The following is a 24,262-nucleotide window of genomic DNA, read 5'->3' on the forward strand; positions in this document are numbered from 1 at the left end:
GATTTCCACTTTATGCGTTCGTGCTTTCGATCTTGTTTCCAATTATGGACTGGCGCAAAAGGTTCAATGAGATCATGCGACGTGGTTGCTCCAACCACCCAACCTGGGCCGCCGCCGCCTCACGCCAATTCCTAAAGTCTTTTTAATTCACTGTAACTGCGTGTTTCCTTGTTTCTGAATTATCATCTTCATCTGTTGCATTAAAAGCCTAATTTCTCCCTTCTTTTGACCTTTCTCTTTTTAAGTCGGAAAGTAAAGATTAATTATTCTGGGGCCCCTATTAAAAGCTTATTACGACTAAGGATCCCCCAATTAAAATACTCCAAAACCAGGCTCCGATGCTGGGAAAAGAAAATTTTGAATTACAGCAAGGCAATCATCAATCGGCTCAGAAAAAACAATTCACAACAAACAAATTTTCATTTGGTACAAACAAAACAACCAACTTCTGTCTATTTTCTTTCTTTCTTTAATAATATTATCTCTAAATCTCTTAGGTCAGTGGATGGGCTAACCCCATGGGCCGAAGTGCTATGCGACAAGCCTAAAAATAAAAAATAGATAAATAAACAAAGGGTCCAAAATCTGCATTGCAGACCCTTCAGTCCAAATTTGTCAAACCAACTGAAAAATATTCCGGGCGTTAATTAAACAAGATCAACGCTTCCACCACTAAGAAAACTAAATACTTGCTTCAGATTTCCTCTGGATGGCCGAGCATTTGATGCAAATTTGCAGATAAACACAAGCCGTCGCCGCATCTCCAATTTAGTAATCCGAGTCTGATTGAAGGATTTCCCCTCATCGAAGATTCCTGACAAAAAGATGGCTTACAAGTTCAGACATAACTTAACACACAGAAAGCAATCTTAATGAAAGAACTGACAGCAAAGGTAAATATCTAGGACCATACGGGTAACTACCTTCATCATCAAATAATGATGTCAGTATTGACAGACAAACGCACACGCTAATATCTTCCCCTGAAACAGAATGCATGAGATTAAGAAAATATTAGGAGGCATTTTCCCACAGCAACAGAATGAAAATAGAAAATAGGAAGTCCAATTGTGCAGACAAGCTGGAGCAGGAGAATAGATAGTACAAGGAAACGATGAAAAGAAGCAATATAATACAAAATTCAAATTAATGCTACAGAAAATAGAAGAAAAATAATCAACTTCATATAGCCTGTTCAAGAGTGCAACTTTTCAAGGTAAGATGGCAGATAAAAGTCCTTACCGCTATGACAACAAATTAAAAGTGTTTTTCCCTTGCTAATATTGAGCTTTGCAAAATTAACCGCGGAAGGAAGATTCCTTAACAATGAAAACCGATCCAGTTTTGAATTCTGAAGAATAAAAGCCAAGCCAGGCAATTGAGTAGCAGAAAGATAATTTAAATTTAAAATGTTAATCGTTCAATTTTTGCTCTTATACGTACCACCATTGGAAGATGCAAATAGGCTTCCGCATTTGAAAGACAAACAGTGATGGACTCTTGATCACAATTCAGAATACAATCAACATTACGCTCGTCTGCAGCTGCACCCAAAATTGCAAACCAAGGGTGAGCCAAGTGCGAAGCAGAAGTACAAGAGCATAGGGAAAATTGTCATGCATAATCAGTGACAGAGAAACTCATGCACATGCACAAAGATGAAGTTCGCAGGGACTTCTGTTGAGAGTATTAAGAAATTACCAGGCCCCCAAGACAAACACATATATTCACCAGCAATAAGCATCAGTAGCACCAATATCAACCAACCTTACCTCCACTTCTAGCACCACCGGTACTTCTATTTAATCCGCAGAGTAAGAATCCTCATCCAAATAACAATAGATGCAGGGAATCAAGCCAAGAAAGTTGATTCGAGAGATTCAATTCCAGATCAGGTATATCATATCTAACTCAATCAGAAACTATAAATAAATTGTTCAATAATAACTGTTTCGCATTTAATATATCAATATGGAAGGGGGCTAGGATCTAAAACAACATATCATAAGTTGGGAAAATGTAATACTACTAACTACAGGCAAGAATTTGGCATAACATAAATTTTCTGGTGCATTCCTTTTGAAGCTACATCCAAACATATTTCAATGATAACACCACTTAGACTCAATCTTCACACTGCAAGGTATAAAACCAACCATTTCCAGAATCCATGTTTTGACGGATTACTTCCGTCAAGCAGGCCATATTCCCTGAAGCATTGTTATAGGTAATAAAACTAGAACATTTTAATAAATCACAAACAGTAGACACGACTGCATTGTATTTACAAGCACAAAATTGAAACCCCCAGGATACATTATCCCCCTAGTAAATAGACACAACTTTTTCCTTCTTCTAGAAATCTAAGAAAATGTAATATTAACTGACAGGAACACACACAAGGATGCAAAAAATAATATTAACTGTAGAAAAATATCCTCTGAAAGCCCATAGAAGCTGAAATGAGAATACACTTTTTAGAATTATGGTAATATTTTTAAAGGTTAAATTCTAGGTGCTGAGAACAGAAGACAAATTTCTTTTAAAGTTGAATTTAATTTTTATTTCCCTAAAAATTGCCAAATGAAAAAAATATTGGCATTCAACATCTGGAAACCAGATTTCCATTTTGAGAATGAAACAATAGCATATATTACCAAACATGGATCACACAACCAAATGGTTCAATATGTAAAGGGCAGTTTATATAGAGCAGCACGAGTACAATTGAACAACTGTCAATTCAGCTTACCATGTTGAGATGTACCAACCGCTAGATTTGTTGAACCCAGCCAAGATATTGTACAACTTTCATCAGAGGCCTTCAAATCAATATTAAGGTCTGAAATATCTGAGGATAAAGGAGGTTCTACGTGAGAGAGATCAGATGAATTTCCCGACAATTTTGAGGACTTAAGAATGACCTGGGGAGCAATCTGTCCCCTTTGAGCACGATACACTCTATCCTTTTCAACTATATCAGCTACCTTCTGGTTACAGATATCAGGTCCAGAGTTAATAAGATCATAAGCATTCTTCCAAAACAGACTAGGAGTCAAACCCCTGGCCCAGCTCTCTTCATCATCTCCAGCTCCTGGAATATAATTCCAACTAAATTCCGATGTAGTCCTGTTCTGAATTATGCCACTCTGGGAAGAGGCAGAAACAAGGATGATTGGGGTGAAGTCCCAAGAATCATGATCGGGCACTTCATTTAACCAAATGACAGTTTTTTGAGAAATCCATAGCGGTCGTAATGGCTTCTTTAAACATGATGCAAGTGAAGCAATGTCAGCCCCACTGGCATCCAACTCTTTGATCCATTCTTCCACACGGTCATCGATAGCTGCCTTTTCTGTGTCCGAAACCCAGAGAGGAAGATGCAAGGAACAGTCCCAGTCAGCTGTGAACTGACTTGTACTTTTCTCATGTTCATCGGAAGCATTCTGCTAGACAGCAAGAGAACAGATTAAAAAAATCACAAAGATTTTCGTCAGCATTGCTAACAACATATGGAAACCAAAGATAGCATATTATATATAAAAGTATAAAACTGAATAACTCGAAACGCTATGTTAAATTAGCCAAGCTGATCCTACGTGTAACAACCTAGCTCACTGAGTCACAAACATAAATTAAAAAGCGCTTGGTATTGCATTCGCAGTAAGCTTTTTAGTTTAAAACAGGTTCCTTATAAGCATTATAAGTCCTTTTCTGACTCTAAAAAAAGCGCTTTTCCTACCTAACATTATGTAATAGACCCAATAGAAAAAAAGAATACAGTTTTAGCTACTTGAAAATACTCTCAATTTCAATCTCATATTACTGGACGTCACAATAAATTCAAGTCAAGGCTGAGTAAAGTAAGACAATTTTCGCATAACATAGTGAAAGGAAATAAGTAATTAATAAATGAAAGAACATTACCAGTACTCACCCCCTTAGCAAGCACAACGCCACCATTGCACATTTTCTTGCGATAATTATAAACGGACCGGTTCAAAACACACGTCCAAATCGGTATCGTTTTGGACATGCTATCCGGAAACCGCTTCCCTTTCCTCGTTGAATCAACTATGATACACCCTCCCTTCTGTCCTACCCATTCGCATTCAAACAAATAAAAAAAAATTAATTTCAAATCCTCACATTTATTTGATTGATTAAATAAAAAAAAAAGTGAGGATACCATACCAGCTAAGAGTGCCACGTGGAGGTTGAGGCGGGAGGTGTTGAAGGACCAATTGTTGGTGTGACCGTCGGTGGATTTAAAGTAGCAAGTGGAGTGGAATTTTGAGGAGTACCAGAGACCGCAGCGGAGGTTAGCGAGAAGAGGAAGTTGCGGCCACAACTGCGAGATTTCGCCGACGAAAATCGAGTCGTCGTATATTGATATCAAAGCGTTGTAGAGTGTGTTTTGCCTTCTCTTTATTGTCCTTGCTGCTCTGTATATGCTTATGTTTGCTTCGTTCTCCATTCGCAGAGCTTGATCGCGCGAGACCGCCACAACCGCAAGGGCCTTTTGGCGAAGGTCTTGTAGACGATGGACCTATTAGGAACACGAGTCGAAGAGGAAATAAAAAACTTTTGTGATGACGTCGAGTTGTTTAATCGTATTTTATATGAATCCAAATTCCAATCCTTAAGCGTGCTTTTTGTGTTGGTTTGTATTAATATATTATATTATTTTATGTAGATATATTATATTATACTGTATTATATTATATATTGTATTAATTTTATAATAATATTAAATTAAATTTATTTAAATTTATTTTTAATTTTATTAAATTGATAAATAAATAATTATTTTTATATTAATTATTAATATATAAATTTAATATTATACAATAGCATAATAAAAATATATTATTAGTATTGTGAAATAAAATAATATTATAATATAATTTTATAAAAATTAAAAGAGAAAATATTCACCATCCACCCGTTTTTTTCAACCTTTTCAAAAATACACAATTCCTTTTTTTTTTTTTGCTGGAATCCACCTAAAGTTACATTTTGTTTCAATTTTCGACTTCCATTTGGAATCCGTTAAAAAAACTAACGGAAACTTTAAAAAATGATCATTTTACCCCTAAAACGAAAATGATAATTTCACCCTAAAATTTGCCAAAAATAATCAAATTAAATCTAATTATTTTCCCCACCAGTCAATAAAGAAATTAATTCTATAACCATCAAATGCAGGTTTTTTTTTAAATATGTCTGTAATTGGAATGCTAAATTATAACAGTAGTATTAAAAATAGTCCAATCTCACAAACAATCAATTGAATTTAAGATAAGTAAAGTTTTATTATTCATTGAGTTACAATCTCTAATAGTTAATATTTTTTTGTACTTCATTAACGTACCAATAATGATATTCATCATTAAATCTTATTATTTTTGGCATTTTTAGGGTGAAATTATAATTTTTGTTTTGGGGGTAAAATAGTCATTTTTGTAAGTTTCCGTTAGTTTTCTTAACGGATTCCAAACGGAAGTAGAAAAATGAAATAAAATGCAATTTTAGGTGGATTCCAACAAAAAAAAAAAGAATTGTGTATTTTTGAAAAAGTTAAAAAAAACGGGTGGACGGTGGATATTTTCCCAAATTAAAATATAGTTATTGAGACTCGGCACAACAATGGTACTGTACCACTTTTTGGCAGCACTACTGTAAATTTTCATATAACTCCTTTTACTCATTTTTATTTAAACTTAGCTTCACAAATATTAAGTTAATTTCTACTGCATCCAATGAACATTTTAATTAGCACCTTATATTTTTACTATTTAAATATTGTTATTCTATACTGCACCTGTATCACAATACCCCCTCTCTTTACTATTTTGAAATTAAATAATTAACATGTTTAATTTAGAACCTTCCATTCTTTTTTTTAATATTAGGATTTTTTTTAAATCCACTATCAAATTTCATTTAACACTCTACACTTTTTCTATTATAAATTTTTTAATAAATATTATAATATTTTTTATTTACATGCATAATAAATTATGTAATCCCAATAGTCCTATTACAAAAAGTATTATAATTTTTCATACTCTTATTTTTATCATGTTATTTAATTCAAGTGTTCTTATCTTATGGGTGCATTTGGTTCGTCATTATTTGTTGTATTAGGTTATATTGTGGTTTTTTTTATCACATTAGGGCATATTAAACTATAATTTAGTAAAAAAAAATTATCCTTCATATATAGTAATAAAATTTTTTAATAATATAATGTCAGTCCATGCTACATAAAATTACTTTAGCACTCATTTAAAGATGATGAACTATTGTTTACAACAATAAATTAAAGGAGAAAAAAATTACACAGTAAATTAAATGAGGGCTAAATTATAATACTTTTTGTAATATGATTATTGGAATTACATAAGTTATTGTGCATGTAAGTAAAATGTACTATAATATTTATTAAAAAAATTTATAATAGAAAGAGTGTAGAGTGTTAAATGAAATTTGATAATGGATTTTAAAAAATCCTAATATTAAAAAAAAGAGTGTAAGGTTCTAAATTAAACATGTTAATTATTGTATTGTGATACAGGTGTAAGATACAATAAAAATTTATAAATAGTAAATAGTATAAGGTGCTAACTAAAATGTTTATATGGATGCAGTAGAAATCAACTTAATATTTGTGAAGTAAAGTCTAAATAAAAAATGGTGAAAATGGTTATATGAAAATGTACAGTAGTGCTGCCACAAAAGACAAAAAAAATGGTATGGTACCACTGTTGTACCGTAGCTGAACCATAGTTATTGATATATAAATATATTATTATATAATAATATAATAAAATGTAGTATAATTAAATAAAATAATATTATCATATAATTTATTTTCTGTAATTTATTTTTAAAATATTATTTAATAATAAATTATATTATTTTTATATTATTGTAAATACATTTGTCTAAATTGAGAATGCGCCATTTAGGGCCCTTAAATTTTACCAAACATGTTCTTGATATTAAGTTAATGGGAACAATAATTTAATACCCTATGATGCTATGTTCTAAACACACCCTAAAATCATCGAGTTGGGTTAGGTTGGATTGTTATTAGATTGAATTGGATTAGATTGAGATGATTAGGTTAAAATTATACTAAAACTAAAGATTAAATAAAGCAAAAGATATAAAACTTGAAATTATACTTATCAAAATCAAATATACATCTAATTTAATATGACAATTTCATTTAATTATTTAGTGTTCAATAAAGAAAGCTAAAAGACTAATTATCTTAAAATTAAGAATGTTTCGACAATGACCTACTAGGCATGCATGTTATGTAAAAATAAATAAACTAATTCAATATTATAAGTTAAAAATACAATGAAAAGAATTAAGAATAAATGAAAGAAATACCTTAGTTTGACTAAGAATTGAGATTTGGGATTAGAGTTTAGAGCACTAGATGCAAGAATAAAATAGTATTTTTTATAAAATAATAAAAACTTAAAATTTATATTAATTGTTTTGGTTTTTAGAGTTTTGCAATTAAGGATTAACATAATCATCATCATCATCATCATCTTCATCATTGTGAATTAGATTAGGTTAAATGAATTCATCACAATCAATCCAATCCAACTCAAATATTAATTGGGTTTGAAAAAATTGACTCAATTAACACCCATTCAGTTCAAAAGAATCTACTATATGAACAACAAACCATCCTAATAAAGAATCCAACATGTGAAATTAACACCAAATGAGCATGCTTGTAAGTGACAACAGTTAAATTGAAAACTAGTGTACACATGAAGACCAAACAAGCAAGCAAAGTGACAATAATATATAGAGTGAAACTACTAACGTAACACCACCAAACCAGCGAGCAAAGGTAACAACAATTGAAATCAACACCACCAAACCAGCAAAATACAAAATTAGCCTTAAAACAAAACACAAACAACCAATACTACAAAAACAACAAGATTTAGAAATAAACTAAAAACAACTAAACACGAACTCGGCAGACATAAATTCATTCCAGTTCAATTTAGTGTGCTATAGATCAAAAGCTAGTAAGATAAAGAATAAAGATTAAAACTGAACACAAAATAAGTAACATGAAGCAATAATAGTTAAATTAAACCAAACTAACAATCATGTAACCTTAAGAAAATAAACTCAACAATGAACAGCAGCAATAACCAAATCAGTTATCCATGAGTACTTCAAAAAGTAGGATCTCGATAAGAATTAGCACAATGGCACAATAACTTGAAAGATAATGATTCATTATATACATTTTAGTAAAATACAATTGGTGATAGTCATAGTTAGCTGAATTTCATCAACTTTTACAACCAGCAGTAGCCTATATTTTTTTTAAAAAAAATTGTACTAACAGTTTCCATGATAGGCAAGTTATAATTTATACTTGGCATTGTCGTTATAATGTAAGTTGCGAGTATCACATTTATACAAAATGTACAAAAACTCAATCCTATGTCTATGATTGAGTACCAAAAGATGATACATCTTAATTACAATGTTTACACTTAAAAGGTTATTGTATCATCAAATCCTTGAAAAGATTATGTTGTATGGTATTAGCTTAGGTGTTGATGTTTCTACAATAATATAGACAATTGTACTGTTGACATGCTGCTGAATGCAATAGCTTTAAATTTATTACTCTTGACTTAATTGTCCTTCATTAGCAAATAGACTTAATTAGAACCTTATTTAGTTTTTATATACACTTTATTTGATAATATAAACAAAATATAGATGATATAGTAAAGATAATACCGTGTCCAATGACACTGAACTAAGTCGATACCATATTTCCAACAGATGCAGCATTTGAAACAATACCACCACCACCGTATTTTGAACCAAAGCATTCACTTTTTTCCGTACACACACGTGTGTGTGTGTGTGTGTGTGTGTATTAGTGGTCGATGCACAAACATACACACACACAAACGCAAGTGTATTAGTGGTTGATATGTTACTTTGAAAATAGTCATGCATGAAAATAAATTACAAAACCATAATTGTTGACCTTTAAATAATTTTGTTTTAGTTCCACTTTCTTAACCTTTAAACACTACATATGTGCCTTACAATCCTTCTTATTGTGGTCCTATTAATCACATCTTGAGCATTTCACACTAGAACTCATTTTAAAGGACTTTGTTTCACCAAATTCTTTCTTTCTCTCTCTTGGGCCTACCAACGGATTTAATAATAAGTGGTGATTGAGGATTGTTCTGCACAAGTGGAGGCCATTTGCTCTCATCACCGACTAGATAGAATTTATGACAATAGGTGTTCTTGAATGTTACTTTCTTAAATAGCGTATAGTCATTTGTATTGTACATCATGCATCAATGTTACAAATTGAATGCTTGCAAGGTAATCCTGATATATACCACTCACTTTAGTCGTAGTTTTTTTCCCAATAAACCAACAATAGTCCCCATAGATATATCTTTCATCATCTAAAATATTTCGATGTGACAAAATATCATTGTCATTGATCTAGACACCTTTTTTGCTTTCATAAGCCTCTACCTCACAACTAAAAGCCACTCATCTTGCCAAGTAAGAACCTGTTGCTGTCTCATGTGAATCATTTTCATTATTTTTCTCCTTATTTATTTTAGCATCATAAGGATCAAGATGTTTTTGAAATTTAAGATCCAGTTGTTGAAAGCCTCAGTCACATTATTGGTGACATGGTTATTTTTAGTTTGGGTAGGGAAATAATGTTTGGACCAATGGACAACTAGCGTTTGTATCAACCAATCATGTCCATCAAGGCTGATTTCATTCAGTTCAACCACATTTGCATTTCTACATGCTTGTTAGAATGGTTTCCTAAGCAGTAAATTGAGAAATTTCTACTTGAAGTTTGCATAAATGTTCCTACAACAATATCTCTTTAAAGCTTGAGGAAGCATGTTGCATAAATTAACAAGTGTACTAGTTGGCACAAGTAATATAATGAAGAGTAGAGTATCGTCCTACAAAGATTGCATATCCTAATAGCTACCAAAATTATTCTAACCCTAATTTATTTGAATAATCGAATAAGTGAATTTAGATTAAAAGCTAAAATAAATTAAAGTAACTAAAAATTTAAATAAGATGCAGGCAATTATGAAATTACCAAGAGATTAAGACATTAGGACATCCGACTTCACCATAACTAATTTAATTTAATCCTCTATATATGCTTTTAAAGTTTATTACCCATGTTGACAGTGAATTTGCCTAATTTATTCAATATCCTCTCTCGAGTAATATCAAAATACCTTCACATATTAACCCACTCTATCTCTATATAAATTTAAATATGCAAAAATTCATTAAGCTCTATAGAAATTCTTAGATAAAACTACACGAATCACATTGGCACATCTCTATCTTTCGTTTAATTCATGGCGTTCATTACACAGAGAAAAACACATAAATCTCTTCTTGGTCTCATTTTGTATTCTCAAATCATTCAAATATTGGCTAGATATTTAAAAGCATTAAGCACAATAATGAACACTTAATCATGGAATAATAAACTAAAAATAACATAAATTTATGAAATTAAATTTTCATAGTTAGGCTATATCGTAGCCCTAATAAAATAAATTAGTTCATAAGAATATAAAGAGAATCCATAAACATTGTAGGGAACATTCAAGTAAGATAATTGGAAAAGGGAAAGAAAAACTCAATTTCAACGTCTTCTTCCTCCTCCAAATTGTTGCTGCTCTTGGCTTTTGTCTCTAGTTGAGTGCGGTTGTTGCTTCTCTTTTCTCCTATCGGTTTTTGCTCCCGTTTCCTCATTTTATAATGCTCAATCGGTGGCCTTTAAATCCTTAACCCAAAAGGATTAAAAACAAAAGTAAGCCAAGCCGCCTTTAAATTCTTAAGCTATTATATTGCAAATTCAAAAGCCCAAGTTCACGTGCATGCATGCATAATGGTTAATTAAATCCTCCTTGATTTGTTTAAATTAAATTTCTTTATTTCTTTCCCTTTCTGATTTCTTCAAGCAGACTTCTTTCTAAATATTATGATTTAATTCCTCTTTAATCCCATATTATATCTTAAATAACAAAATATAAAAATGAAGATAAAAATTAAAATAATAAAATATAGTTTAACATAAAATTAAATTAGGGAAACATTAAAATAATATATAAATTATTAGCACATCAAAGCACCCTCTCTAATGCATTTATGTTGGTTACACATAAAACATAAATTCTCACAATCATTGCAGCTTATTTGTTCATATAGTTTCTCTATCAAGTACACCCAAGATCTGTGTTTTTATTTTCTATTCCACATATTGCTAATGCATAAATGCCATAATTGGCATCTATACTAACAGTAGACAATAACACTCCCTTATAAAGATCTTTCAGAAAACAACCATTAATGCCTATAAACTACCTATTGTCCCCAAAGAATCCTTTTATACTTCTATCAAAGAACATAAAGATTGTCTTAAAATGAGGATTAACTCCACCCCTAACCAATCCCTATCTAATGATAGTGGAACCAAGATTAGAAGTAAGTATAACATGTATATACCTGAACAGTTTCTAGTAGTTTACTTTATGATCATGTCCCAATAATTCTAAGGGCTTGTTTCTTGCTTGATACAATCTCTAATTACACCAAGTCATCCCATATCTTCTGAAAAGTTCTGATACAATAGCATCAATTAGCAGTTGAGTATTACTTCTAAAGAGATAAAGAAAGGTAACAGCTATCCACATTGATGTTGCTTCATACTTCTTGTTATTTCTTGCGCAAGTATGCTTTGAACAACGTGTCTTAATTTAAAAATGCCCCTTATTCTAGTTTGGACTAGCATGTACCCTCCAACTACATCTTATCACAATACACATAAATGCTACTCTTGAATTCACATTCCTCGCTCCTTCCAACCTGAAGGCATTTTTTATTGTATACATTTTCACAACCTTCCTGAATACATATACATCTTTGAACAGCTGACCGGGTCTAAATACAATATTTTCACCATCAGCTACAAACTGAAATCCATTAAAGTTTGTCTCTTATCTACAGTAAATGGGTTCAGCAGCCTCATCATCAGTCTCATCTAAATCAATACAACTATCATCACTAGATGAATAGTCATCCAAACAATCATCAAGCTCAGCAAATGCTTTTCATCTCCTTTTTCTACAGGTTCATCCTCATGAGCATCTCTATCGTTAATTGCTAGTAGCCTTTTAAGTGAATCTTCTACAACAACAGTTGGTGTTAACAACTCATAAGTGTGAACTTCATCATTTAAATAAGGGAGAGCAAACTCATTCTTGTCTGTAAAGTCAAACCAGTGCATTTATACCTCATCTTCTAGTGGAACAACAAACTGTTCAGCTGGATTTTTATTTATGTCAATTTTGTTTTAAACAAAGTTAAGTTGTCTCTGTCTCTTGTCAGGTCATCTAACTTTGTCTTGATCATAAACATAGCCTAAATATACTTCTTATCCAGTAGCTTGTTGAATGCATCTTGCAAATCACGGTCACTCTTCATAATAACAGTAGATGTCTTCCAAGGCAACATGATACTAAATCACACTTTAGTGGCATGCTAAATTGACTTATCGAAGCACAAATCTTTGATATCCTCCTATAACTTCTTCAAGCTATACTGCTCTAGTATCACTGAAACAATAAAAAGCATGTTGCTTGACACAACAACCTGTGTGTCCATGCAACAATAGCTGCAATTACATAAAAGCATCTCTTTAGAATAAAAAACTTAAAAGAAAAAAATAGGCATATGTAAATATATAAGTGAAAGCACAACACAAGTATCTTTGTTAATTATTATCCTTTGGTGGTAGTAATAATAATAGTAATAGTATAAGTAACAGTAGTAGTAGTAGTAGTAGTAATAATAAAATAAATAAATAAATAAATAATAGAGTTATATAGAAACAATAATAATTACATTCATAATTCAAAATAGAAACAATAAACACATATATACGTCGTTGTGCCTATTGCACAAAAACACAACAACTTCATAACAACAATTCAAACTCAATAAAATTTGGTTGGAAAAATAAAGAAGACAATTGTGAACACTTCTTTTTTACATACCCACCTGCATAAAATAATAAATTAATGAGTTTATATGCTTCCCCAGTCTATGAATAGCGTAAATCACAAACAAAATACAACCAATAACAATATTCATCAACCAATGCAAACATGTGTCTAAATCCATTCTCCTTTTAATCAATTTTTTTCACCACCAGCTTCATGACAATAGCTTAAAAAGAGTAAAGTTTAGCGAGAAAAATAAAAATGACACCTAGGACTACTTCTATTTTTCATATCAATTTGCATAAAAATCACAAATTACTAGGCTTATATGCCTTATTACATTATGAATAGTATAAATCACAACCAAAATACAGCCAATAACAATTTTTTTCAACCCATGCAGACGTATGTCCGAACTTGATGTGTTTAGAATTTATACATTATTTTAATACTTTCGTAACTTAATTTTATGTTAAATAATATTTTGTTATGTTAATTTTTATCTTAATTATTATATTTTATTATTGTAAGCATATGTAGGGAATATTTTACATTGATACAGCTAAAATACAAAATCAATTGGAACTTATAGGAAATAATTTAAGAATTCTGGAATGTAAAAAGAAGCCAAGCTTAATTAAAAAGTTGATTTCCAATCAAGCCATCAAGTAAAAGCAAATTAGAAAAAGAAATTGCAATATTTAGTTAAGCATGCATGTGAATTACTATGTAAAAAGTAGAGGCCAAATCCTCATATATTTATGAATTTAACTTATGTATGTGGACCAAGTTTTTTTGGCATTATAAAAAACATAGAGTTGCTGCGGTAAAAGAGCAAATAGAAGCCAAATGGCAACAGCCGCACAAATAAAACCAAAAGGAAGCAGCTACAAGAGATCCAGAGAGAAACTGAGATTAATTCTTGAGTTTTTCTTTCCCTTTTCTCTATTGTCTTACTTGAATGTTCCAATTAATTTACTTTACTAGGGCTACAATGTAGCCTAACTATGAGAACTTAATTTTATAGATCTATGTTGCTTTTAGTTTATTATTCTATAATTGAGTATTCATTATTATACTTAATGCTTTTAAATATCTTATACATAATGAGACTGAGAGGAGATTTATTTGTTTTTGGTCTTTGTAATGGATGCCATGAATTAAACAAAAAGACAAAGATGTATCAATGTGATTTGTGCAGATTTATCTAAGAATTTCCATAGAACTTAATGAATCTTAGCATATTTAAATTCACATAAAGATATAATTGGTTAATATATGATGGCATTTTTTATAATAATCGAGAGAGGATATTGAATAGATAAGGAAAATTCATTGTCAACATGGATAATAGTATAGATGAAAGATTAAATTGGATTAGTTATGGTGAAGTCGGATGTGCTAGTATCTTAATCTCTTGGTGATTTATGTTATTGCTTGCATCTTTATTCAAATTTTAGTTGTTTTATTTAACTTTTAATCTAAATTCACTTATTCGATTGTTCAAATAAATTTGGGTTAGAATAATTTCAATAGCAAATAGGATATACAATTTTTGTGGGACAATACTCTACTTTACATTATATTACTTGTGCCGACTAGTGCACTTGTTAATTTACGCAATAGAACCCATTTTCCTTTTAACTAATTTTTCTTCCACCAACTTCTTAACAATAGATGAAACACATGCAACAATAATTTCTAAAATTTCTATCTCCAAAAGCAAGAAAATCAAAGCTAAACAATAAATTTTAAACTTTGATAAAGTAACTAACCTCTTTCGAGCTCCAACACTGGTGGCATAACTCGGCCTCCATCGATATTCACTAGTCTCTACTCTTTGAAATTTGTGAAGATCTTCTTTGGTTACAGCGACTTCAAACGAGAGAGTATAGTAGAAATAGATCAATTTCTTGCAATGAGAATGAAACATTTTGCTTGAGTGTTGTGTGATGAAAGAGCAAAGTCTTTTACACATGGATATTAAGTAGAATAATAATACAATTATCCAATGGGTTTTCACGGGTTTCAATGCTTTTTTTTTTAATTTATAACAAGTCTTTTACATGTTTACCCTTGTATATTAAGTATTCATAATAACGGCAGAAGAGGTAAGGGAGGACACAAGGAAACTCGCCATCCAGTTATAATTAACTCAAACCTTAGGAAATGTTTTTTTAAAAATAACCCTTTTGTAAATTAAGTGTTTAAATTCACATGGGTTACAATTATTTTTGTCACAACTTATGTGATTAAAAATTTAGTCTTGCCTATTCCATGGTTTCCTAGCTTAAAATAGTGATAATTTTTAGAGTACATAACCACTCTCTCTAGAAGCCAAAATTTTTTGATTATGTAATAATAGTTTTTGAAACACTTTGTAATAGTATTAATGCACTCTTCAAACTTTTTTAGGAAATATGGAACGCTCTTAAAAAATAATTTGCCTAACATTTTTTTAAAGAAAATTAATTGCGTTTCTGGTTAGTCATGAAAACCAGAATAGAACAACTAAATAATTTCTTCCAAGGAAGAAAGATTGTCAGTTTTGGTAGTAACATTAAACAACTACTAGATGAAGTTGCATTTTGAGTTGTAGATATTTTGCATTTAATTGAAGGCAAATGACTTTTCAAGAGCATACCATACTTCAGAAGAAAAGTTTCACAATGGATTGATATATATACTAGAGACCATTTATTTTGATTCTGTCATGACGGACAGTAGCCAACTAACTAAAATTTAATCTTGCCTATGCCATTGAACATATTATGAGTTCACAGAAATTTCTGAACAACAATTTTGGACACATTGATGATTGATGTGGCTTTCCAAGTCATTGCCACATTTAAAAAGCAGAACTTGGGGTTTTCAAATCAAGATATTTTTGGGAATTAGATGTCTGTTAAGCATTCAAATTGTTTTGTTAGATACCAAATCACAAAATGAAATTTTTTGTATACTATTCTAATGGGATGTTGCACCCATTTATAGTAAATAACTGATAAAGAAAAGCTTATTGTCATTGGGGTGTCTATGCCTAGGTTTTCTAGTTATCCATTCCAAAAAGCTAGTCTATCAAGTAGAGTGACCTATTCTAGGTATAAACCCAATTAACTGTCCTTTGCTAGATAGTGTAGGACACAACTCAACAATCCCTTCAGTCCTTTCAACTAACGTACCTAAGTTGTTCCACCACCTTTGACTCTAATATCAATTGTTAGGGTGTCTAAGCATAGGATTTCTAAGTATCTAACTCAAAAAAGTAGCATATTAGGTAGAGTGGCTGTTGGTGAGTTTTCAATCAATTGCTATTGATGCCAATGTGCAAGTATACACAACAAGTAATAAAGTGATGAATATTCAAGATCGTCTCCACAGGAATTGATGTTACTAGAAATGCTACAGCAATCACAATAGTGCAATATACTTTTAATTTAAAATGAACAAATGTAAAGTTAATTACTACCGAAATTGATAATTGTAAGAAAATAAAACGAATGAATGCAATAATGAAATAAATTAATTAAATTGCGTAGAAGAATCAAATGAGAATAAAGTAGTTGAATGATCAAACTCTCTTCATGGGTTGACTGTTTTTCATCAAATGAACACCAGTTGCTACAACAATTTCTACAGCACTTGGCAGAATTATTTTGCATCCTCAGCTATCGCGTGTTGGAACTCTCATACCCTTAAGTATCTTAGCAGTTACCAGTTGCTATTCTACCTACGGCATTGCATTATGAACATCTATTCTCTCCACCCCACAAGGTGAGTACCTATGTCTAGTTTATCACAATCTTAACTTCAAGTATAGTCCTTATGGGATTCAAGATAAACTTAATCTAGGAAACTCAAATTAAGATCAAGTATTACTCTAATAATATCCACTAAGACATGCCCTTTTGTAGCTCTATTTTAACTTGAACCATTAAATGAGTGGTCAACCGAAATAACAGTTATAATAATAGCTACTAGAGTAAAATGCTATAGCAACTCATAAGAACGGTCAAAAACCCATTAGATTGTTTGTCACTCAACTACAAGCAAGTTTAGTTCATACTTTGAAAAGGAAAAACAAACAGCAACATATTGGTCATGAAATACATTGGTTCAATAAAAGAATGAAGAAAAGAATAAGTGGAGAACGATAAAGAGTGAATCCAAATAACTCTACTGGATTCTTCAATAATTCAACCTCGATTCCCTTGAATTCTGATTTTCTTCTTCTTTTCCTCTTGATTTTTTCAATGTTAATTCCTTGCCGCCGTTTTATGTGATGTGCGCCCCTTTTTATTACTGAAAATTAGGATAAACAAAAGCATAGGGCGTGCATGAGTCAAAGTAGGAAATTACAAATCGCTATTCTACAGATTTCTCGTGCTAAGCTTTCTCTGTCGTTGTTCCAGGATTGCTACAGCAATGGGTTCTCCCTCAACTGCTGCAGCATTGCACTGCTCCAGATTTTGTTTCACTTCTTCGATGGGCATATTCTTCCTCCATTTTGTTATCCTACTGCATCAGCATCCCTTCCATAATTTATAAGCTTTTGAAAACCTACAATTATGCATATGTTTTGAGCACAAATTACTCTAAATCAAGCAAAATTTATTAAGACTAAACTAAAATGGATGTTTATGCAAAACATAACAAAAATGTAATAAAAACACATCATTTACTCTCTAAGTGGTCTTGATTTAAGTCTAGAATTGCCATAATAACTCTCATTTCATAGAGTTATCAATGACCTATCTTAGGTATAAACCCAAGAAACTTTCCTTTATTAGCCGATATAAGATACAACTTAACAATTGTTGACATGATAATTCTAACCTTCCTATCAGTTTGAATAACTCCATGTTAGATTTTAATTGTGAAAAAAAATGCAGAGTAAGCGGCTAACTAATGTAGAAAGCATACAGAGTAGAATAGGTTAGAAATTACAATATTTTAGGTCAATTTAGTATTTAATATTATTAGGATTTATATCATTTTATTGAGCTTATTTGATTCATATTTGTAATTCTAATCTAATTAGGATTTTAAATTATTTCTCTTATTTGAGAAGGGTTAAGATTAAGTGAGTTACTAAAATATATAAGTTTGTTATTCATAGTTTGTTAAAATACACAAGCTTCTCTTTAATAATATTCAGCATTTTCTCAATTAAAATATTCTCTCCTTTATGAGAGCCATCTTTCTTGAGTTATTAAGAACGTACGTTAAAACGAAATCTAATATCGCTTTCGCCCTACGTCAAGTGATATCAGAGCTTTTTTTCTATGACAAGCAACTTTCCTGACCATCAATCACCCTCCATATACAAATCCTTCCTCCATCATCCATTAACTCCACCAAGCAACCCCCACAACCACCGTACGCGACTGCCGCATCTGTCGCTCTTCATCTTTTCCATTGAAACTCTACTTCATCAAAACCAGAAGAAGCCGCCGACTATACACAGGCCATTAACACCACCAACCTCGTTGTAGCCACCGAAAACATGCAAAAACAGCCACTAAACCACCACAATATCCGCCCCTCGATTCGCCAAAGTCTGTCATGGTTTGACAACCACCACCACTACCAATCCATTCACCATCATCAGCCTTTCTTTCCAGCCCACTTTCACTGCCAACCACTGCCCCATTCATTGAAAACCAAAACTAACCTCCAACCACCACTTTAATTCAATTTTTGGTTAATCCACAATGAGTTAAATATTCTAGATCCACCTATCCTTGTCGAATTTTTTTTTATTACAATCAATATTACCCTATAATTTTTATAAAAAAAACCTTAAAAACCCAAAAAAAAAGGAAAAAAAGAAAATTAAAAAATGGTATAATGAGATACAGAGAAGAAAATGATGATATTTTTTATTATGATAAATTTACTAATCTTGAGAATATTTTCAATTGAATTTTCAAAATTGAAGATACTCTTGAAGATATTCCAAAGAATAGACATGTTGAGTACGTGTCCTCAAAATTAATTGGACATGCATCACGATGGCGGACAAACTTACAAGCATCACTAATTCAACATAAAAGAGGTAAGTTTCAAACTTAGCATAGCATGAAAAGGAAGATAAAGCTTATTTTATTCCTCCTGAATATTTTCAGATGATTCATCGTAAATTTGACAAGTGTCAACAAGGCACAATTTCGTTTGATTTTATAAATCTAAACTTTGAAATTATCGTTGTTGTGTGAATCTTTCTAAGATGATGAAGATACAATTTCAACATTTGTGAAAGGATTACATTCTGATACTAAGCAATGAGTTTTGTTACAAATTGTTGCCACTCATGAATATTGGGATGTCATTAAAATTACTTTAGAAGTTGAATTGCAAATCAAGAGAGAGAAAAAGCAAGCATTGAAGAGATTTAAACGAGTGTAAGAGCATTATGAGAGCCAAAAAAAGAAAAGATCAAGAGTTTAATATATTCATTTCGCCAAAACTACAGCATGAGAGTTCGTTATCCAAACAAGATCATATCAAGGACTTCTCCGTGCTAAAGGATTCTAATATTGAAAAGCAAACTTCGTATGCCAATAAAGATTAAAACTAGCCAATGAAAGAAAATATTGTGCTTGAAGACTCTAAAGTTACTGAAGATATATTGATTGTTCAAGATTCAATCATTGTAGTAAGTGAAAATAAAGAGTTTACCCAAGATTCTGAAGTTAAAGATGTTCATATGGAAGAGCAATCTTTACTAGTTTCATCATTGGAAGAAGAGAATATCAAGAAAGCTTCTTTTGAAGATATTTCAAATGAGCTTGAAGTTTTCAATGAAGAGGTACAATCAATTCTTAATTTGAGTTTTATATCTAACAATATGGTTAAAATTATGCAAGAAGCTTAAGGTGAAGAGACATCAATTGTTTTAAAGATGATGAAGTTGATATGGTTCTACCAATTATTCGTGAAGCTAAGCAAATTGTTCTTGAAGACCTAGAGATAATTCATTTTGAAGTTAAAGCCAAACCAATTATTCAAGAAGACCCTAAGAAAATTGATATGATTTTGCCTCTTCATAATGGAGACAAGAAAGTTATTCTTGAAGAAGATATTATTGCCAAGACAAAGTTACTTGGTGAGGACATTGAGCAAGGTTTGACAAAAGACTTGAAAGGCTTAGAAATTATTCGTTTGTATAAGACTTTACCATTTTATAGAGTGACTAACAAGATCAAGAAGAAGATGAAGTACATAGCATCTCGAGTTTCAAGAAAGATCGATATGAAAGACTACGAGTTCGAGCTCTAAGATACATTTTTAATCTACTTTAAGTTTCATCCTCCAGATAGTCTTTTGTTTCCAACAAAACTCCAGGACAAGTTTTTTTTCTTCAAAGAAGAGGAGAATGATGTAGGAAGCATCACTACAACAAATACCACCTTTTGTAGCATTTTACGGTAGCATTTTCTTTTAAACGTTACTAAATATAATGCTATTGTAGCATTTTATACAAGAAAGCTACAATTAGTCATTGAATAATATTATTTATTTTTTAATTGTATTTCACATTTAATTTGTAGCGCTTTCTAAATGCTATATTTAATTTTTAATATCGTAGCACTTAGAAATGCTACAAAACAATGTTACATTAAATAATATCTAATATAGTAGCATATTTATATGTGCTACATATAATATTGAATAATATAGCATTATAAAAATGGTACAAGTTAACAACAATTTTGTGGCACCAGAAAAATGCTACGAAAAGGTAAAAATACTCCCGCGGGAAAATTTTGTCTACCGCCAAACATTTAGAAAATGCCTCCATATTTTTATTTTATAATTTTCTTTTTACCTAAAACTCTTATTTGACTACAAAATCCCAAAAGCTTTTTATTTTTTATTTTTCTCTCAACCATCGAACGCCACCGCACTTCGTAAAATCCCTCAATTCATTTTTTTTATTTCAAAATCTCACGCTAAAAATCGTACGCCCAACCAATTCCATAACTTGCTGAGCATCTTCATCCCAAATATGGCTCGCCTTAGGTAATTCATGGGTTTTGATTTCAAGTTTGTTATTTTTTTTATTATTATTTCTTTTAATATCTTCCCTAAATTGATTGCAAAACTCTTCGCGCTTGTCAATTTCATATTATCACTCTCTTTTTGCTTCTTCAATTTTTGAAGTTTCATTTACGATATGATTAAAACCCTAGGCAAGGGAGACTAAGGAAGATGCTACAAAATTGAGAGTCCTGTGATGTGCAGAGTCAGAGAAAAGAGGCGGGCAAATCCGCAGCTACCGTTGCTGCCAATGGAAGGTCAACAATGTCGAACTTGCTGAAGTCATAAGTCTTCCATGCTTGGTCTGCAATGGTATATATGCAACACTTCATATGTCTCTTTTCTTAATATAATTAATTAAAAGAATTTTTTTTTTCATTCTAGGGATTTGGCAGTTCAAAAACTAGTTTAGTTAAGGTTTATATTGTTTGGCTTGTGCTTTTATTTAGGTGTGCTTGGATGATGCCTGATTAGGGATTTTTTATATTTGAAAGTGCTTGTGGGTTTGTATTGATGATTAAATTCTTGTCAATTGTGTATTAGTTCTTTTTAAAGTGTCACTTGTATTTGCATATTATTTATGTGACTTTATTTGTAGTGTTTGTGGGGCTACTAGATCATTGTAATTTTTATTTGTCATGATCAATTTTGGGTTATTATGGGATATGAGGTTTTGTTTGAACTTTTGAGACTTTTATACTATCTGGTTCAATCATTTCAAGATGAGAACATCAAGCAAGATTATTAGATGGACTTAGCTAGTTTTAGTTTAGGTTTTAGAGTCTATGAGTACTTCAAATTCCGCATGGAGTGAATGATTTTGGGATTGGTATATTCATCTCTTTCTCTGTGTAAAAGCAAACTATTGTACTACACTTATGAGAATGAAAATACCATTGCCTAAAACTTATTTTTGAGCAATTATTAGTTTAGTTAAATATTGGTGGTTACTATTCATGTATTCCCAAAATGTTTAATATCTTGGCTTGATATTGTATTGACAGTTTCAGTTTAATATCAATTTTACTAGTTGCTTGATAAAAAAATGTTTGGTGGACTTGCGACCACCACCTAACATTGTACTACTTTTTTCAATGTTGTTTTAATTTTTGTTTGATTGACTATTTGTGTGCTATTTCAATTGTGCTTATTGCTCATTAGTGATGGTAGGTAACTATAGCAAGTAAGTGAGCTAGAAGCAGGGTATTCAGCTGATTAAAGGAAAGTATTATTTATTGGGAACACAACAAATGTGGGTGATAGATTTTTGGTACTTATCCTAATTTTTTTAAACATGACTGTGGATGATATTTCTTTCAGCATCTTTATGTTAAAAATAGAAAAGCTTATTTTCCTGATCAGATTCAGGAGCTCTCGAGCAAAGGGGTTTTTATATATGGATCATAAGTGCAGTTTATGGAAATCGAGGTAGGCTATTTTATCTCCATAGAGCTTAACTGAATTACCCAAACGAGTATTGCCTGTGAGAAAACAATTTTGGTGATGCATAAAAAAAGAGATACATTTTGAATCAAATACCATAAATGTCTGCCATTAAGATTGTATTGTTCTTGAAAGTAAATTGCCTTCTATTTGCTTCATTTTTTACTTCAGTTCCATGTTTGCATTGTTACCCTCTTAGAACTACAATGGTCTAGAGCTACAAGTCGAAAAGAAAGTTCTTAGGACCAAAATTTTACTATTATTTAAACATTATGCTTAAAATTCTTATAGATAAAACTCATGACAATAAATTTATTTAAATTTATATATCTAAATGCTTACACAAATTTTTCTCTTTATTTATTTCTTTTACGATGATACATACTTATCTTTTTATTTTCTCAATTTATAATAATGCAGGTCATGATGATAAATACAAGTGAAAAAGTTTTGGCCACATTCTGAAGATGAAGCATTAGTTTTTGTTTATTGTTTTTCTGTTTTAAAAGTAGCATATTTGTTAATAGTCAAGCATAATTTTTATTTGGAGTTGATATTTATCTTCAACTTATGAAATTATGCATTGTTACCTTGATGCAATATTTGATATAATATATGGTACTTTTTGTTCATTTGGATTCTAAGCTTGCATTTGTGAAAGTTTTGTATTATTATCAAGATGAATAATATAAATATTTAAGCTAATTACCAATTTCTTTAAATTTATGATGACAACGTTGATACATTGTTATCAGATATAAGAGCAATGTTTAAATGCTAATAAATATGTAATTTTAAGCAATATAAAAAATGTTATAAATCATAAGAGATTGCTTCATTTTTATTATGCTATGACTTAGGATTTGGTAGCACTTATAAATGCTATGGCAAGGTATTTAGTAGCATTTTATGAATGCTATGAGTCATGAAATAGTAACATCTATCTAAAGCTACTGAAAATACATACGTAGCTTTTATTGTATGCTACAAAAATGTAATTTATAGCATTCCATAACTGCTACCAAAAGATATACTTTTAGTAACATGGGCTAACATAGCACTTTTAAAAGTGCTACCTTTTACTTTTAGTAGCACATTTGAGATGTTAATATAGCTCAATTTTGTTGTAGTGCATATAAGGTAGAATATATTAGAAATTACAATATTTTCAGTCAATTTAGTATTTAATATTTTATTTATCTTATTTTATTAAGCTTATTTGTGTCATATTTGTAATTCTAATCTAATTAGGATTTCAAATTATTTCTCTTATTTGAAAAAGATTACAATTAAGTGAGTTATTAATATATATAGTCTAGTTATTCATAGTTTATTGAAACACACAAGTTTCTCTTCAATAATATTCAGTATTTTTTTAATTGAGATATTTTCTTTTTTGTTATAGCTCTCTTTCTTGAGTTATCAAGAATATTAGTTAGAACAAAATTTAGTATCACTTCCACGCTGCATCACTAACTTAGCAATCACTGACTTAGCAAGTGATGCATGCTTGGATCCTTGAACTTATAAATGGATTATTCTTTTTGTAATTAGTTTTTGAGAAGTTGGAAAATATTTGGGCTGCTTCTTGAATAATACTTCAATAAATGTTTTTGGAAGATGGAAATAATTTAATTGATTCTTAAAAGATGCTATTCCACCAAATGCTTCCAAGTTTCAAACTT

The 24,262-nt window shown here is 30.9% G+C and overlaps 1 protein-coding gene and 1 long non-coding RNA gene across 6 annotated transcripts; one reads left to right on the forward strand and one right to left on the reverse strand.

Annotated features, from left to right (window-relative positions):
* Window positions 1-388: 388 nt before the first annotated feature.
* Window positions 389-4,565, reverse strand: LOC18055976 (uncharacterized protein C3F10.06c). 3 transcript variants are annotated; one of them, XM_024178454.1, is made up of 7 exons: window positions 4,195-4,565; window positions 3,938-4,098; window positions 2,753-3,446; window positions 1,444-1,544; window positions 1,243-1,351; window positions 924-983; window positions 389-814 (listed from the first exon to the last, which is right to left on the reverse strand). In XM_024178454.1, the coding sequence occupies exons 1-7, from the start codon at window positions 4,475-4,477 to the stop codon at window positions 648-650; spliced, it is 1,575 nt and encodes a 524-aa protein (XP_024034222.1). In that variant the 5' UTR covers window positions 4,478-4,565; the 3' UTR covers window positions 389-647. The 3 variants fall into 3 exon arrangements, with proteins under 3 accessions (XP_024034222.1, XP_024034223.1, XP_024034224.1); XM_024178456.1 differs by lacking the exon at window positions 1,243-1,351 and having other exon boundaries at window positions 722-814; XM_024178455.1 differs by lacking the exons at window positions 1,243-1,351; window positions 1,444-1,544.
* Window positions 4,566-20,891: 16,326 nt separating this feature from the next.
* Window positions 20,892-23,168, forward strand: LOC112095886. 3 transcript variants are annotated; one of them, XR_002904026.1, is made up of 4 exons: window positions 20,892-21,116; window positions 21,258-21,446; window positions 22,497-22,562; window positions 22,998-23,168. It is a non-coding gene; the product is annotated as an uncharacterized LOC112095886 (long non-coding RNA). The 3 variants fall into 3 exon arrangements; XR_002904028.1 differs by having other exon boundaries at window positions 21,287-21,446; XR_002904027.1 differs by lacking the exon at window positions 22,497-22,562.
* Window positions 23,169-24,262: the final 1,094 nt, after the last annotated feature.

Source organism: Citrus clementina, unplaced genomic scaffold (assembly GCF_000493195.1).
Source record: "Citrus clementina cultivar Clemenules unplaced genomic scaffold, Citrus_clementina_v1.0 scaffold_1, whole genome shotgun sequence".
In the NCBI taxonomy this organism is placed as follows: domain Eukaryota; kingdom Viridiplantae; phylum Streptophyta; class Magnoliopsida; order Sapindales; family Rutaceae; genus Citrus; species Citrus x clementina.